Below are 18,654 nucleotides of genomic sequence, written 5' to 3' on the forward strand. Positions count from 1 at the left end.
GTTTATGGTCCCTCATGTCCTAAAATAATTATCCTGAGTGAAATGTCCTTGCACTTCAACGTTGTGCGAATTCGTTGAACAAAAAAACAAAAACAACTGCATCCTTAAGACTTGAATTCCAGAGAAGAAGTTTTAAATCTGAGAAGAAGTTTTCAGTCCTGAAATATGACTCCTTTACAGAGTTTGGGCTTCTTTAAAAATTATGGAGATAAAAAGTCATTTTCATCTAACAAGAGGAAATTTCGTATTGCATTAAATCTGTTCAGACTATTTTCAGCGTCAGATTAACACATAAAAGCAAATCAAAATGGAGAATACACACACACACACACACACACACACACACACACACACACACACACACACACAGTCTGATGGTGTTTGAAACGTGTGCTGAACAAACTGAATCACCACAAATCACAGCTGGAGCTTTAATCTCCACTGTGGCCATAATCCAGATTGAGACTCTGCTGTCAATCAAGCAGTTTTTTTTTTTTTTTTTTGCCCCTTCCTTCAACAGTCATGGTCTTTCCTCCTGCTGATTGGACGATCAGAATGTCAAGCCCCGCCTGTGACCATGCACCTCTTTCACTGATTGGACGATTTGGTCATTTGGGACTGAAGCACACAGGATTGGCAGCCGATGATGGATGGATGGATGAAAAGATTGAAAGAAGGATGGGAAGGGTGTTGTAAGGGTCATTTCCGGTTTATGTGTGGGTGTAGTACACTAAACAATCCACAAGGAGCATTGCAGTGGCTACAGGTAGATAACTGGTGTTGTCTGATGGGAGTGGAGCAGGAACAGAAACGCAAAATTATGAAGAAGAAACCTCTAAGAGATGCAGTATGAAAGTCCGGGTCAGGAGAGAAGATGGATCAATGTTCAGACATTCAGTTCAAGAGCTTCAGCTCAACATGGAACCAAAAATAAACACTGAAGAATCTAATTTAAAGGTGCATTAAGGAGTTTTTCAACTTTAAAAATACTTATTTTCCACCATAAATATGTTACAAATATTCAATGATGTGTACAATGCGCCCTGAGATATTCATTGTAAGTACCGCTAACAGCGCTAAATTGTCACTTAAAAGTTGCAGTGCCGGTCCGGCACCAGAATTTTTTTGGGGAGAATTTGAGAGGATGTGACATAATGCGCGCTCTGGCTGACCTGATTTCCTTAGGTTTCGTTTTTGTCCGCCATTACTCCGCCAGATGCTTAGCAGCAACAACTGAGCAGTATTGAGGATGGATCTTCCAGAAAGTAAGAAAAGACTGACTTCCAGCACTGCCACAGCTCCAGCACAGACTCCAGCAGGTAAAAGAAACTTAAATTTTACTGGAGCGCTACTAAAAGAGCGAGGAAGGAGTTCCCCTCTTCCGTGCACGTACATTGACGCAAGCCACAGGCACTAGCGTTTCACTAAGCTGCAGTTACGCCCAAGACCTGCAGGGGCCGTTGTTTCGCATGAAACGTGCAAACTCCTTAATGCAACTTTAAGAAAAACTTCGGGACACACATTTACTGTAACACTGAGCTCCAAAACAACCCAAAATCTGCTTCATTTGATGAAGGTCTGCTCCACTAAAGTTTCACTGTCAGCTTTTATCACTTTCATAAAAGCGAAATCACAAAAACGTAACATCAGAAGAGAATGTGTGTGGCGCCCTCTAGTGGTTTTAATATACATAATATACATGATCAACTCATTGTCAGTGTTTGCTGGTCCAACTCCGCCTCCTAAAGGTCTGATTTCATGACGTAAATGGAAGCAGGTGATGAAGAACCGCTGCTGGATGACAGGAAGCCCCTCTCCTCTGCCCACCTTGCAGTTTTTCCACCAGTACTTGTTCTTGAGTTTGGCGGCACTGCTCTCGAACTGCGAGGCTCCGGCCTGCAGGGCGTCGGCCCGGTCGTCCAGCTCCGACAGCTTCTGGTCCCTCTCCAGGACTTTGTCCACATTCACACGCATGATGTCCACCACCTGCAGGACGACACGCTCAGATTATTTTCACTGAAATTATTCCGCCTTTAAGAAGCTGGTTCGCATCATTAAAATAGTAAAATGTGTCCTGGTTTATTCTGATACAGAGTCCTCGGTGACTTGGTTTCCACAGTTTGAAGGTGAAGCGGCACAGTTTTTCCTCACCTCGTCCACCTGCGCCTGAGTCTGCTGCAGTCGTCTGTTGCTCGTCAGGTTCGGGGCCGGCGCTGGGGGGCCGCCCTCGCCCTCCGGGGCCCCGGGAGCCCCTGCAGAGCCTGATGCATCAGGAGTTGACCTGCAGGGTGCAGAAAAGGAGAAATAGGGGATTAAAACATTTAATATATATATATATATATATATATATATATATATATATATATATATATATATATATATATATATATATATATATATATATATATATATATGTATATTTCTGCAGATTTTTAATTACGATTCAAAGCACTTCACAGAGGACTGAGTCTATAATACTGTGACAAAACAGTAAAGACTGAAGAACGCCTTCTGAGGTGAATAGAATAGAGTTCAATGACAAATTAAAATGAAAAATAAGCACAAAAACTAGAAGGAAAGTAAAAATAATAAAACAAAGTCAGAAATCTGGATTTTAAACACAGGAATAGATTAAAATATGGATAAATACATTTGTTTAGTGGAATAGGAAATCAAAATGTAAGGAATCAACAAAATGTAAGAAAAATGAGCTACATAATGAATTTCAGGTATGAATTTTATAAAATAAAAAGCAATTTGTCAGCAGGGTTTCTCCACCCATTTCATCAGTAATTCTTCCTGTTTTCCTCCTTTCAAACCCTCTCCTGCTCTGAAAGACCTGCAGTCTTTGAAAGAGCTGCTTAACACACTGGTTTTAACGTTATGAACATTTTGTGTGATTAAGGCTCTTAAAGAACAAGACATATAAACAAATCCAGCTGAACTGATTCAACTTCTTTGAGATGAAAAGAAAAGGATTGAAAATGATCATTTGTGGTGAAAATTGCATTCAGTGTCTGCAGTCCAAATATGGTTAACCCTCCTTATTTTAAAGTAATTTTTTATTGATTGGGATGGGAAGAAGAGTGACACTGTTTAAGTGATAAAACACAAACAACACTTCAATAATAGAGACATGACTCATCTGATTTTAACATCCAACCCCCATAAAAGCACATAAAGCTGCAACAGTTTAGAGAAATAAAACTTCTGTGGGAAAAAAAAATAACAAACATATGCTCTCTGAGCCTCTATAAACTGCTGGTTTGGTTTGTTTTTTTGTCTGGCACAGTCCCCTGACTGTCCGGTTGCTTTTCAGAAGCAAAATGGAGAAAGATTAGTGCAGCAGACTGATGGAGATCAACATGCACGCCATAATACTCTCTGCTCCCATCCCCCACACACAATCACACATTAAAATACACACAATGTCATTTTTTTTAAAGCATGAAAAGCAATTAAAATGTGCTTTCAGTTTTCTCTACTTGCTTTAAGTGATGCTTCTGACTGGGTTTTCTATAGTTTTTATAGCTGAGAGCGGATAAAAAGTCCTTTTTTTAAAATAAAAAATTAAAGTGAAGCATCTTTTCAGCTCAGACAGAGTTGATCTATAGTTTTAGAGGTGAGTCACAGTCTGAACAGCTGCTGCCTGGAAATGACTCAACTTTTCTTATAATAACACAATATGAAAAGAGTGCAGATTTAAAATCACAACTATTCATGTAGTCTGTGTCTGAAACTCCACAAACCTGATGTTTACCGACAAATAAAGCCCGATAAATGAACACTGACACTTCAATTAAAAAAAATAATTGATGGACAGCGAGGATTTTCAAAGGGTTTGTGATAGATTAAAAAAGAAAGCAGTGTGTGGTGGTGGTACTCACATCTCAGCGGCGGGACGATGATGATGATGAGGGAGATAATCTGAGAGAGGATGAGGGAGGTAGAGGACCACACACACTCACAGAGAGAGAGAGACAGAGAGAGAGAGAGAGAACGAGAGAGAGAGAGAGTGAGACAGATCCTGAATGGAAATAACGGAGGATGACTTCAGTTTTCTACTCTGTTCAAATCCTCCTTCACTTTTTTTTTTTTCAATTTTTACTGCTGAAAACTTCAAATAATATCGGTGCGTCACACAACAAGCCCCGCCCATTCCGAACAGTGCTGATGTTCGTGTTGACGTCACAGACGGTCTGGCGCATGCGCAGCAGTGACTCAGGTAATTTTTTTTTTTTTTTTTTACTTTGTTGATAATTATCAGCACCTACCAAGTAAATCACAAATAATCATATTGCAGTTAATAGGTAGTATTTTGAGGACAATTTAAGAAAGTTAGTAATGTTCTTTATCCAGTGGGGAACAGGTGATGTCTGAATAAATCTATTTTTATTAGAGAAAAAAACAAACATCCTGCAGTATTTCTGTATGTTTGTTATAGTGTGAGTTTCTGTATCTGAGAAATACCTTTTGGCTATTTAACCATTTTAATACAGAAAAATAGAATGTAAAATCGTCTTTTTTTTTCTTCTTTTTTTGCAATGTAAAACATTTTAAATTTACCCATACGTTGCATTGTTACACAGAGGAATGTTTTGCAATGTTACTTTTTTGTGTATTTTTCAACTTTTAATGGAAACTGATTAACTGTAGTTGAGTACAAGTTTTTGAGAATCCTTCCACCACCATAGACTTCCTACCATGGATTATATTTTGTAATATTAGATAAAAAGACCATTTTGAAAATTAAAAAAGAGATGAAAATCGTGAAAAAGAAGATATTTGCTAGAATCACCTAAAACAATACCTGTAATGTAGAATAATTACCTGAAGTATTACTGTATGCGCTCTTGAAAGTATAATCAGTAGAATAAACACGTTAAACTTCATTCAAAAACAACCAAAGAACATCAACTGCAAACTAAACAAAGAGTCAAACAAAATGTTTTAGAGCATCATTTATTCAGAGCATCAAGCATACATCTCTGCACAAGATGAGCTAAAAAAACAACACAAATCACCTAACCTTTTCACTTTCCTTGTGATTTCAGCCTTGAACCCGTCTGCGTCACCATGTTTCCAGCTTATAACAGAGTCCACTTACAATCAGATTATATAGAGGTCAACGGGTTAGTTATTGTTTCACACGGTGGGTTATGGTGGATGCTTTCATTGCTTTAGTCTATTTTAGTGGATTCCCTCACTGAGCAGAATGAATTCAGTTGATATTGACAGAGGAAACATCTTTTACAGCAGTAAATGTGCTCAGTGAAGAAATCTGTGGGTTGTTTTCTCACTGTGATGAACATGGCGGGTTATTGAAGAAGCAAACATTCACTTTATTGAAGATGCAACATTTTAAGTTTCACTGCAGCACATCAGCAAAGAGGAAAAAAAAAATCCAGCGAAAAGCAATTTTTGTAGAAGTTTTTACCCATTTCTGGGGATAAAATGGCTCTAAACAACTTCTTCTTCAAGTACACTGTACGACTAATGTAATCAATTTTAAAATGCAGTAAATCAAATGTAAAGTCTGCATTATGTCATGTAAATATGACATGAAGCTTGCAGCAGGAAGAGTTTTATACACAGCATTACTTTTTACATTAGTTATGATACTGAGCCTTTACAAACTGTACAGTCAGAAACATCTCTTAAAATAGTTTTTTTTATATTTGTAAAATAAAATCTGCTTTTACAGAAAAAAGAAGCAGGTTTGACTTAAGATGGTTAATAATATTTATCAATAAAAGCATTTTATCTACAGTCTGCTGTTTGTTTCAATGTCGTTTCCAATCTTTAAAATACGAAAAGAGTTCGTTTTAAAGTCATATTCAGATTTTCCTGTCTCACATTCACTGTGAGCTAAATGAAACAGAAAGGATATTTTGAATGAAGATGACAGCATGAAGATGCTGTCATGTTTAGACAAATATAAAAAAAAATAATTTATTTGTCCTTGTAAACTACAGTTCACTGATATTTGTCATAAACAAGAACAGACCAGGCAGCATTTTAATAGTTCTAAATTGTGTCCAATAAAAACTTGGTACTAAATCCACAATTTCTCCTTATTATGAGCACAATTCAACTCCAAATTCACATTTGAAAACCACTTTTAGTGTTAATTAAACAATTTATACCCCAGTCCAATTAAATGTAGTCTAAACTTCTGAACTTTTCATTTGTTAAAAACACAAATGTGTTGTCAATGAAAACCAATCTGAGCTCACATAAAACTGTATTTTACTCCTCTATTAAAATTTTAACAAAAACAGTTCATGAACTATGAAAATAATGAAAAATATTTTTAATCAATAACATCAGCACTAAGTTGAAAAATAGAATCATGTACATTTCAAAACGCATAATTTCAGTCAATTATTTTTACAAGATTTTTACAAGAAGAATTATTCATAAGATTCATTTTAAGAATCAATATAAAATATAATTTCAGTTAATAAATTCCTTAACTGAAAATATATTTATAGGATTACTAATTGTGCAGAACTTCAAGGAAAAAAGCTTTAATCCATCCAACTGGAGAGATTTTTTTTTTTTTTTTTAGTCAAACCTTTGATACCATATCTGGCATAATGTAATGTCTATACAACAAGGCCTGGCTCTCTTTTATTGTATTTGGAGAGTTAAAGCAGCAAAAATGCTGCTGATGACTTGCTGTAAGGACTTTTAAAGCTAATCAAAAATAAAGGAGTGATTTCATCCTATCTGTGTGCAAACAGTTTTCTTTTGTGCATTTCTGCCTTTCTCTGTGCACTGACTTGTTCTCGCGTGTTGAAGGCAACCTCACAAAAAATTGTGCAAACATTGTGGCTCCTGCACATGTAACAGAGAGATTAGTGTGCAAACGAAACAGAAATGCATCTGGTTTGTTTCATCGTGCAGGAAATTCTGTGCAGCTCCGTTCTGTTTGGCCTTCAGAGTTGATGTTACAGCTGGTGGCCACAAGAGGGCAGCACTGGCATATCTAATGGCTCATTATGCGTCTCTAATGCAGCTCTGCAACCTAGAAATATGATCTAATGCACTCTAGAAATTGCTGCAAGCAAAAATCTGGGTTTGTAAAGATGCTTGAGGACTGCAGACTGGGTGACTTTGGAGATGCTGAAAGGTCAAGCGAAGAGCTTTACGGCTGCTACCGTGAATTTATTTGTCTAAAATCTCAGAGACGTCGTTTTGAAGAAGGTCTGGTGTGTTTTCCATGGAGGTGTGTTAGGGTTTCCTCCAGGTCAGAGGCGGGATAGCGGCGTTGACGTCGCAGCAGGAGTCGTGGCTCTCAGAGTCGCCGGGCGGAGTCGGCTTCTTCCTGTCCTTCTCCTCCACGTCCGAGTCGTCCACCATGAGCGGGATGAGCGACGTCGACTTTCTGCAATCAGTTCAACAAACGACTGTAAAACTAAAGAAATTAAAATTCCTGTTGTCCGCCAAAACACTAAACAGTCCTGAGACTGAGACTGAGAGCTTCTCCCTGCGGTCGTCACCTGTCTCCGCTCTGCGTGATGAGTCTCCTGCACGTCTCCATCTGGACGTCCAGGCCTCTCTTCATGGAGCACATCTCCATGTACTCGTGCAGGTGGCGGTTCATGTCGCTCTTGGCTGTGGCCAGTTCCAGCTGAGAGAGAGAGAGAGAGAAGGACGGGAAGTCCCTTCATCACTGCTGTTTGGTTCAATTCCAACAGTCTGAGTGCACCGCTGCGGAGTCTGATCGGCCTCACCTCGATCTGGTCGATAGTTTCCTGGTACTCCTTCTCTCTGGACTTAAATAGACTCTCTGTGTCTTTGATGACGTCCTCGATGGACTCCTCCTGCAGCTGGAGTGGTCAAATATCAATAAATCACCATTTTGGAAAATCACCTAAAACACACGTCAGCTAAAAACCACGCTGAGGCCCAGAATGAAGCAGGTAAAGAGAGACAGGAAAACCAAGCTACTTTAAAAGAAGCTAATAAACATCTTTAAATCAATCAAAATCCACTTCAATAAGCAACCAAATTCATGCTTTAAAGTAGATTAAAACTACCCAACTGATAAAAAAAAATCCATAAAATTTGGTCTGATCTTTGGCCAAAGATCAGATTGAAACAATGCAAAGAATCATTTATACACACAAAAAACTAAACAGCAGTCAGACATCATTCTCCAGCCTAATCTGAAACCTATCACTCTTAAATATATCAAAATCCAATAAATTAACAAAAAAAAAAAAAAAAAACATCCAAAAGTGGCCTGACCTGCATTCAAACATCAACATATAGCCAAGCAAAACAAAGGCAAATCAAATAGTTCAAATGTGGCCTAAAAACACAGACTTGTGACGATGAGAAGTTTAACAAAGACCAGCTAATAAGACCGGATGCTGCTTCACAGACAGAGAGCTCACAGTCAGTGTTTTACCTGAACTGAGCTGCTGCTGTTGGGCCTTTTTCAATCTTTTGTTGAAATATTACTTTCTTTCGCATGATCCACAGTGACATTGTCATTTGTTGTGTGTTTGTGTGTGAGTGTGTGTGTGTGTGTGTGTGTGTGTGTGTGTGTGTGTGTGTGTGTGTGTGTACCTCCCCCTGTGTTTCCACTCCCAGAGCACATCCAGGGAAATCCTCCCAGAGCAGAAGAGTTTCCTCAGTTTCCTCCCAGGCCAGACTGTCACAGTCGTCCTCAAACTCACACTCCCTCCTACACACACACACACACACACACACACACACACACACAGTAAGTTAAAAGAACGTTTAACGTAGACAGTAATCATGTCCTCCAGCAGAAAAGCACCTACAGCTGGTTCAGCATCCTCTGCATCTGCTCGTTGATCTGATTGGCCGAGGTGCTGCAGGACGACTCCTCGTCTTTGGCTCCGCCCCCCTCGCTCTCGGACATGCTCAGCTCGTCTCCGTCGGCGCTCTTCTGCGACTGGCCGCTCTGCTTCCGGACCCGGCGGCTCAGAGTGGACGGCGGCGTTGGGACCTGCTGGGAGGAGCCTGGTGAGTTCCCAGAGAGCGGAGATGAGCCAAAAGGTTTATCCTATCGATAAACACACCTGGAAGATGTGGCTGACGTCCTCGCAGTTCCTCTGCTGGGCGACGTCGCAGAGGCGGGCCGTGATGTCGATGCGGCGGCAGATATCCATGTCCACCTTCATGGCCTTCTCCTGGATCTTGCTGTCCAGGTCTGACAGGTCCTAAGAAACACAAAACATTCCTCCTGCTGATTGTTCGAAACAATCAGATTAAAATAAAAAGTTTTACATGCCTTTTTTAAATTACAAGAGGACATCAGAAGAGGATCAGAAAGATTACACTGTTGTAATGGCACAGACAACCACAGGGTGGCAGTATAAAGACAAAACATTGATTTTCATAAGAACTATGAAGGATGTTCACTTTTTTACATCCTAATGTAAAGTTATTATGTGTTGTTTTCTAAATCAGAACAAATCTGTAACCATGATCATCTCAGACAAAAAGCAATCTATAGTGTGTTCCAGATGTCCTAGGAACTTGGAATTCCAGATTTCAGTATGAAAAGCTCAAAAAGTCCTTTTCATGGAGATCAGAAAACTCAGATCAGCTGTAAACACACAATCCAGAAGATCGATTTGCATGACTGTGAAATTCAACTTCTCTCATTAAATCAGGGCCTTTCTGGTATATTGTTCCCAAATTTAGATAATAATCCATTAAAAAAGTAAAAGAACCGTAATCCCGAGTTAAAAGAAAGCTGAATCTGAGACAAACAGTGCTTCTGGTATTTGTCACAGAGGAAAAACAAGGTGAGCGCAGATGGAGGGGAACGTACGTTACTGACGAGTCCTTTGAAGAGGACGAGCTCCGCTTTCAGCTGCTTCACCCGCAGAGCCAGCTCGTCCTGACACACCTCGCTCTCCTGCAGGTCCTAGGGAGCCAAGACAGCATCAGAACCCGGCTGCAGCGAACTACGCCGAGGTCCAGAGGAAAAGGAAGGACTTTAGCGCTTTGAATCAACTTTAAAAACCCAAAGAAACTTCAGGAACATTAAGTCCTGATAGGGTTGTTCTCTGTGGGTTTCCTTCACATATAGTGAGTATGGAGGATAGAGGAGCAGTCTTTACCTCTTCCAGTTCAGCCACCTTCTCCTGCAGGTCCAGTCTGGCTGTGTACTCCTCCTCCCATCTGCAAACACACACACAAACGCACACACAAATCAGGACTATAAACAAATCTGCCAATTCACTTCACAGATGAATCAAACACTGGAGGGAAGATGACGTGATGCTTCGCAACATTTCTTCCCAGGAGCCCCTGGTTCAGCCTCAGGTGTGTTTGGCCTGGTTTTTCCCAGGTCAGAGTTTCCTGATAATCCGCCGCCTGCAGCTCTGAGCGGTAGATAACCCAGCAGCGGTTACCTGACAGACCCTCGCCGCGCAGCATCGCAGCCCCTCCCACCGCGGCTGGCGTTACTCAGCATGCGTTACATAACCACGGTAACCACGCTGCGAGCACGACGGGCTCCAGCGGCTCTCGGCTTGTAACCATGGAGAGGAGACAGAAATAAACGGAGGAAACAGAAGCTGCACCGCAGGAGGAGCGGCTCGCTGCCTCCTCTGACAGAGCATTGTGACATTCGGGATTGTGAGGTTTGCTTCGTCCAGTCTGGCCATAAATATTACAACAAGAATATACAAGTGCGCTGACGTGACTCCAACCACTCTGATCAAAGGTGTGATCGAATGTCCACTTTATTAACTTCAGGGGTGCTGGAGCCACTCTCGCTGACTCTGAAAGGTCAACTACAATCAGGACAGGTCGAGATACTGAAAAAAACACAAACACACACCCATGTTTACCTGCATTCAATATGATAGAAATGAGGAAACAACAACAAAAAAAAGGGAGAGGCTGTGTTTTCCCAGTCGGTCATATTCATTATATGAAAGCCAATCTGCTTTTTCTTCAATTCATATCTGCAGAAAAGCTTTCTCACTCAAGAAAACACACTGAATAGCAATAAAACCACAAAATCTATAAATAGAACAGGTGTGACTTTTGGACACTACATATCAAGGATTAGTTCAGTTTTAGTTCAGATCATCTGAAACACAGATCGATGGATCCTCCAGCTGTCGTACACATTACTGCTTGGCTCGAGTTCATGTGAGATCAGTTTATGGAAGAGACTCTAATATTTGCATGTTGGCAGCAATTAAAAAAAACAGCTGACATAAAGCTGCAACATGCAGACGCTCAGTTTAACTTCATGTCAACAAAGAGAGTCGTGTGCACGCTTCACGTGCACGTGACTCCAGAGAGAATTTTTCCTTCTGAAGCAGTTGGATTAATAGGAGAGCAGAACCGGAGCTGCAGCGACCAGGGAGCCGGCAGACAGTGACACCGAGGAGACAGACAGACGGAGAGCTGCTGGCGTCCTTGCGGCTGCCGTCTGTTTGTCAGTCTCCACACGTGGCTCTGCGGCGTCGCTGCTCTGCACAGCAGCTGCTTCATGTGTGATGACGCAGAGCTGTGTCGCTACCGAGCAGCGTCAGGGCGGACCGCCGCGCCCCTGCAGGACGTCACGTCTGCAGACGCACGTCATGAATGGATGACGTGAATCTTAAAACGTCCTCTGCAGAAATGCAAAGATTTAGAGCAGCGTTTCTGTCCCAGCGGCTCAACTACTGATGGAAGTTAATAACTTTTAAAGACTTCTGATCTGGGTGTGGGGAGGTTGTAGTTCGACAGTTGCTATTTTTTACTAAACTCCTTACTGAAGATGACTCTACTCAATATTGAACTAACTCAATCCTAATGAAAGTAACACTTGTTAAATGTTAAATCACCATCCCCTGTGCTGAAAGATGGTAGATGATGATGATAGGTGTTAGTTTCTCTGGCTGTTGGTAGTTTATCTGAAGGGCACAACTTAGTAACATTTTACTTTCAGTAATTAGTGAAGTATTGCCTTTTTTTAACTGGAATAAACTACTTCAGAAGACACCATACTAGACAGACCACGATCAGAAACACATGTTTAATTGGCACAATTAGAAAACTAGTAAAGAACATTTATTTTTCCTCTAATTTCATGAAATCCTCCTGCTTTAACAGGCCTGAATGACGCTCAGTTCAGCACCGCCTCGATCATATCCATCAGTTCATGTCTGTGAGTTTAAATGTTTCGGCCTTGAACAGAGGCAGTGATGAAGTGCTGATGGGTGAGGATGACGGTAAAGATGACGACTGGCGCCTGTCTGACGCCACAGAGGCTGGGATGGGACGGAGAGAGGAGGAGGAGGGGTGAAAAGAAATGTGTGCAGGCTGGAGGACGGAGATGGATGAGGAGTCAGAGGAGAGGGGGCAGCCGAAAAGAAAGACAGAGTGACACAGAGTGAATGTGCAAAAGGAGAAATGTAATGAGAGATGCGAGGAGGAGGAGGAGGAGGAGGAGGAGGAACCATACACAAAAGAGGAGACAGAGAGGGAGAGATTCAGACCGGGTGACATCACTGCTGGCGGTCGAAGGAGGGAGCTGCAATGCAGGTGGAGAGGAGGGAGGAGGAAGAGGAGGAGGAGCAGGAGGAGAATGAATAGTGATCGAGAGAAATCAGAAAGATGGGAAGAAATCAAATTAACTGACAAGCAATCAGACTTCAATAGTGCAAGCTGTGAGATTTTCACAAAAAAAAAAATCTTAAAACGAAGCTATGTAATCTGCAGTTAGAGCCTGTCAAATGAAGTTTGCATGTTCTCTCTGCAGTTTTTCTCAGTGACAAACTTTTTCTGCAGCTGTTTTTTCATGCAAGCTAAAAAAGAAGTGACAACTACAGTGACAGAAATGAGGATCATCAGATATTATGTGAGCTGGAATTAAAAGGGGTGGTTTAAACATTTTAAATCAGATGTAATGTCATGTCAAGTTTTAGAAAATCTGTTGAAAAAGTTGTCATCTTTTAGTGACAATTACTCAAAATGCATAAAAGTCTAAAAGCAACGAGGTAAAACCCGACTGAAATGTAACGCGGCACGTTTAAACTGCTGAAACACAACCGCGTAAATGTCGGGCTTTGTTTCAACTGGCTGTGAGTGAAACAATGTTAAACTCTGTGGGATAATTTTCCATTAAAACAGGAGCTGCAGAAACAAATCATTTCTGGCTGAGTTATGGCTAAGTGGCTGACGTAGAATTATCTTCCTACTTCCTCTTTCAGGTGTCGCCTTCAGGGGGAGATTATCCACAGCCGATCGTCTAGCTCCTCCTCCTCCAAACATCACAACAGATCTGACGCCGGTCAGAGGAAACGTTTCATCGCCTGCAGCTTTCAGACACGGATGGATGTCAGTTGAGAGCAGCAGTAAAAGCCGGCCCGATAAGCACTTTGTGGACGGCACACGCAGGTCAGAGTGACTCCGTTCAGTCAGATCGATGTGGCTGAAGGTTTGTCCTGCAGGGCCGCCCTGCCTCAGCAGGCCGGGCAGGAAGCAGCCGGGTCAGGACTTTTCAGCTGGACACAGCAGCTCTGAACCCGGGGTTAACGTGTTTCAGTGCTCCAGCCAAGGAACCAGGCGGAGGTGGAAATAAAACACACACGGTGCACGACAAGAGAAGGTACAGAATAACTACATGTTTAAGCATCAGACTCATTTTCCACAGAACCAGCAGGTTAGAGAAAGGAGGAAAATAAACTAGCAGTGAAGCTTCTGGCAACAACCTGCAGATGAACTGCAACAAAAATCTACACACTGTATCTTTAAGAAAATCCTTGTGAAAAATTTGTTAAAAAAAATAGTGGAAGAACTCATCAGAACAGCTGAGAAGTTTGGAAATACTTAAAAGAGAGATTTTTGTTACTTCTACATTAAACATGACTTAACTTAGAGATTTGTAACTTTGAATCATCAAATGCCATCACTAAACACAAATATCTTCAAACTTAAACTTTCTCATTGTAAACTGATAGATCTGACCTCATGAAATGTCCCGATATATGAATTAAGGACGACACTGAGCACCCTCAAAGGATCCACTGACGCCTTCATGCTCTGGAAGTTTAAAATGACAGAATTTTAAAAATAAAAGAAGTGTGATTAATTGCAGAAGTATAGTTGTTCTCTTTTAAAAAACAAACAAACAAACATCATCATCAAAGTACCATGTATTTAAGAATAATAATAACAACACTGAAACACTGAACAATGTCATTGTTTATCGCATGTTCAGCTGAGTTTGAATGTTTGCACCGGTCATGTCAGTGATGAAATGTTAAAACTCATCCAGTTTTATGACACTGAGCTCCTGCATCGATTGCACTCCAGCGTCTGCCTCAGGACAAACCGATTAGCCAAATGCAGCTCTGAAAATGATTCCTGCAGAGCGAATCTTTCCACGAAGTGATCCTGCTCACTGGGTTGCAGCAGCACCCTCATTGCCCGGACACGGGCGTGAAAAGGACAGAGACAGTCAGAGAAACCCGTCGCGCGGAGACAAACCGTCCCCCTCATCACATCAGCCGAGCTCGCTGAGCTTCAGGTTACAGCTTCTCAGAGGGATCGATCCGTGGAACCAATAATGTATCCAACAGCGCCACAGCACGAACTGTTTACTCTGTATTAATGACAGTTTGTCAAACTTTCTTTTTCTGCAGCTCAACCAGTTGTTTTTCTGTTTCATACTTGTTCGCTACAAAAGTTAGGAATCTAAATCCACTATGGAAACATATGTATTAGGTGTTTAAAACTTACTTTAAATTCTTAAGTGGTCTATGTCAGTCGTGGTTCATCTTGTTGCTAACCCTAACCCTTGTTCAATTTGTCAAACCTCATGCTGCAACATGACAAAGTTCAGTTCTAAAGTAAAACCAGTTTTTCTTCAGAGAAAATACATAAAAAAGATAATAGCTCTATAAGCAGTAGGGCCTCACACTGCAACGTGGGCTTCATTTTATAAACACACACATTAACACAGTGCACTTTAGAGGGCGTCCTGATGTCCAGCAGCCCCACACGGTCACTTTGAGTCGCCTTTATTAAACCTCGACTGGAAACGCTGCTGAGCATCTGACTAGTCAGGGATCAGAGCAGGAAGTTCAGATGTAGAGACTCCAGAACAAGCAGCAGAGAAACAAAATGCAAGAGATGTGAAGAATATTAAAACTAAACTGCGGGGTTTTTGACTGGAGATGCTGGACAACCTCAGAAGATGGTTTCTGGCTGAACTTTCTCTGTGTTGCGTTTGACCTTATTTCTGATAAAGCAGGATCAGAAGACAGTTTGATGGGTGAGAGCTCTGGAGTTAGCATGTTCTCCCTGCGAGCGTCAGGATGAGGCAGTGTCATTCAAAGTGGTTCAGAATAAGGCCTCAGTGAGGTAAAGCACTCAGAGAATCCATATGGAGCACTATCAATAACTACTTAATGTTCTTGCACAATAAAAAAGTATTTCTCTGAGTGCATTTGATTGTAAATTTACGATTCTGCTGTTCAGCAGAAGCTGCATCACTTCAGTCGTGGACCTTGATAAAGAATTCACATCCGAAAAGCATCTCCAACCTCTCTTTAAAGCAAGTCTATTTTTCCACAAAGGGCCATTTACAGAATTAAATTCCAAGAGCAGAGCCTGAAAGCGAGCATGGAGAGGGCATTTTCTGCACACACTTGCTATCTTGTGTTACTTTCGATCATTTTTCTTTACTGAAGAGAATGTTAAATGCCAGAAGTATAATCAGTTAAAAGGCTGGTTTCATATTTGGCCCATGAGTCATTGTTGTATCAGAAAATGCTGCCAAGCAATTTAAATAAATGATTGCAGGCTGCAGTGGGCCCTCAGGTCCCTTCTGTTTTTAAAATGACCACATCTCAGTGCTGCAGACAGCCTGGCCTTCAGTTTGTGGTCATCTGCTGCAGTCTTGGTCACTCCATGAAGATACAGTGAAGTTTGGAGAACTGACTCCCCATGTCAGGATGTTCTCAGTTTCACAGATATTTTTTTTTTTGTTATGGTTTACAGTCTTCATCAGGTATAAATATAATGTAAAGTTTTGCATTTTTAGCATTAACCAGAGTCAAAAGGTGCATCAGTGCGAATGATTCGTCTAAGATCATGAAAACTTGTGCAATAATGGATCCTTCATTATTATTAGTTAATTCTTCTGCAAAATTTAAAAAAGGAATGTGCAAGATCGAGCCCAGAGTGACTGACAGACTGATCATTGCATGCTTCTTGCGCAAATAACGGATCCCTTATTTGCGCAAGGCAATCAGATGAAATCACCACACCTCCAGTGTGATCCCCTCAGCCGTCTCCTCACCTCCTCTTGTACTCGTCCCTCTCCCTCTTCACCTTGGCCAGCACGTTGTACAGCGCCCTGATCTCCGGCGTGATGGTGTCGATCTGCACCCCCACCCCGTCCGGGTGCGTCCACGAGACGCCCGGTCCCGCGACGCACGACTCCCTCCCGGCGCCGAAACGGCGCGTGTGGTTGAAGGACCAGATGGTGCCGGGGAGGAAGCGCGGAGGGGGCGGCGGAGGAGGCGGGGGGGCCGGGTGGGGGGCCCCGCTGGTGGTGCCGGTCCCGGTGTGAGCGGAGAACCTCTCGTTGATGTTGGAGGCGATGGTCCTGGTGGGGTCGCTGGGACTCAGCGCCGGGCTGACGGAGAAGTTGGAGTTGGAATCCGCGTTCAGGTTGTTCCCCGGCAGGTATTTGTTGTCGCAGAGGGGAGGGGGGTTCAGGGTGGGGGAGAGGAGGCCGCCGGGGAGGTAGGCCGAGCTGTTGGCGTTGTGGAGCGGCATGTGGCCCGGCCTGCCTGGGATGGGCCCGATGAATCCGGTCTGGACCCCCATGTCTTTGGTCAGGGGCTTGTGGTGGCCGTCCCCTGCGCTGTTCTCCTCCAGAGCCTGCTGCAGCTGCTTCTCCAGCACCTTGTTCCTGCGCTCCAGCTCGTGCACTTTGGCCAGGAAGCAGCGGAAGCGCAGGTTGAGGGTCTTCAGCACGCTGATGTTGGAGCCCAGGTCGTTGCGCAGCGCCGTGGCCGCGGGCGGCACGCGGTGCAGGGGCGAGCTCAGGTGCAGGTAGGCCAGGCCCGATGGTGGGAGGGCCCCAAGATCCAGCCCGGAGAGCCCATCGGGGCCAAATCCACCGTGGTCCCCGAGGAAGTATCCCGGCTCCGGGATGGCGGAGTCGGCCTGGCCCGGCATCTGGTGATGCTGCAGCTGCGGGCCCAGGAAGCCGCTCTCCCCCAGGACCGGATTCATGCTCGAGTAGGAAAATCTGAAGTGCTCGAAATCCGGCATGAACCCGGAATTTCACAGATTCAGCTCGGGAGGTAATTCGGAGTCAAAACAACAGCCTGGTTTTCCTGATTCCTCCTGACGAGCCCCCGGAGCGCAGAGGAGCGGCGGGCTCGAAGTCAGACGAGGCGCTTTAGTAGGGGAGGACAGCAAAAAACAGAAATATTCACGCAGTATTGCAATAAACTGCACAGGAAAATGTGCATAAAATAGCGCAGCCGTGGAGCCTGCAGCAGATCAACCAGTCTACTTTTACGCAGGACTCAGAGGCGATGCGCACCTGCAGAAAAATACCCAATTCTGCAAAAATAAAGGGCCTCGGGAATATTTCCCAGCTTGAATAAATAGTTAAGCAGCCTACCTTAAAGTCTGGGACGAAAAAGACAATTCTGGTAATGAAGTAAAGGCAGTGCGCAGCGATGCTGCAGGAGAGCAGAAATAAACACAAGTGGACGACTGCGGCTGAGAAAGACCGTAAAGAGGCGGAAAGAGGAGCAACGAGGTTTAAATACCGTAAAAACCAGAGGAGAGAAGCAGCTCAACATAGAATATTTAAACCATTCCTGAGGATTCAGATTTGTTCATACTGGTAACATATTGTTATTCGGACATATAATTGTTTCCTAAAATAAGAAATTCATTCTTTTTGTACAGGTGCAAGTTCAGTAGTTTGACTTATTCATCTCTTCAAGTCAAATATATCTTTTTTTTCAGGTTTTGACATCTCACACATCATTAGAACTCACTGGTTAGTTGGAGATTTGCCAGAAATGTATTGTGAATTCAACCTATTTGTCCATGAAACTTAGTATTATATACTGAGTTATCATGTTGTCGTGTGCAATAAAGTAATGCCATTGTAATTCAAACAGGAATTTTGGGAAAAAAAGTATTTTCAATACCTTTAAAAAAAAAAAAGAGGTTCGGTGAGCTAAAATAATAGATCATATCAATTCATGTCTGCCCTCGTTGGTCCATAATAGCTCGAACATATCTTAAACTAAGCATGCCCATATTGTTTATCATTCAACTATTTCCCCATGAGAAATCAACATTAAATGTACCCTGAATTGAAATATTCTTTTCTGAAAATATTTTCTAAAGGTTATTTTTCCTGGTGTGCAGCAAATCCAGAACCATAACCTCAAACACGAATTAGATTAATGTCAGAAATTATCTCAGTTTTCTATTTGTCAACTTGACCCACGAATTGTTTCCCTGTTGTGGTTTCTGAGTGAAACATGCCACACATCACAGGCCCACCAGTGACATTCTGCCTCTGATTAGTTTACCAGTTGTCCAGTGTGACAGCAAGTGAGTAAAACATTGTTTATATTAAGTTATCTGGAGAGACACATCTCCTCCAGCAAACACTAC

The 18,654-nt window shown here is 42.5% G+C and overlaps 2 protein-coding genes across 4 annotated transcripts in view; both read right to left on the reverse strand.

Annotated features, from left to right (window-relative positions):
• LOC115409579 (vesicle-associated membrane protein 2-like) overlaps nt 1–3,892 on the reverse strand; it is a 6,419-nt gene extending 2,527 nt beyond the window's left edge. The window contains exons 1-3 of the mRNA XM_030120818.1: nt 3,888–3,892; nt 2,152–2,281; nt 1,828–1,986 (exon numbers count right to left, since the gene is read on the reverse strand). Of these exons, the coding sequence (XP_029976678.1) occupies nt 1,828–1,986; nt 2,152–2,281; nt 3,888–3,889 (291 nt within the window). The 5' untranslated portion in view covers nt 3,890–3,892. The remainder of the gene's footprint in view (nt 1–1,827; nt 1,987–2,151; nt 2,282–3,887) is intronic.
• Nucleotides 3,893–7,215: 3,323 nt separating this feature from the next.
• iffo1a (intermediate filament family orphan 1a) lies at nt 7,216–17,371 on the reverse strand. Of its 3 annotated transcripts, none has more exons than XM_030121210.1 (9): nt 16,298–17,371; nt 10,110–10,170; nt 9,818–9,913; nt 9,060–9,200; nt 8,799–8,986; nt 8,581–8,698; nt 7,740–7,829; nt 7,506–7,636; nt 7,216–7,390 (listed from the first exon to the last, which is right to left on the reverse strand). In XM_030121210.1, the coding sequence occupies exons 1-9, from the start codon at nt 17,278–17,280 to the stop codon at nt 7,237–7,239; spliced, it is 1,962 nt and encodes a 653-aa protein (XP_029977070.1). In that variant the 5' UTR covers nt 17,281–17,371; the 3' UTR covers nt 7,216–7,236. The 3 variants fall into 3 exon arrangements, with proteins under 3 accessions (XP_029977070.1, XP_029977068.1, XP_029977071.1); XM_030121208.1 differs by having other exon boundaries at nt 7,740–7,835; XM_030121211.1 differs by lacking the exon at nt 7,216–7,390 and having other exon boundaries at nt 7,502–7,636; nt 7,740–7,835.
• Nucleotides 17,372–18,654: the final 1,283 nt, after the last annotated feature.

Source organism: Salarias fasciatus, chromosome 22 (genome assembly GCF_902148845.1).
Source record: "Salarias fasciatus chromosome 22, fSalaFa1.1, whole genome shotgun sequence".
NCBI lineage: Eukaryota > Metazoa > Chordata > Actinopteri > Blenniiformes > Blenniidae > Salarias > Salarias fasciatus.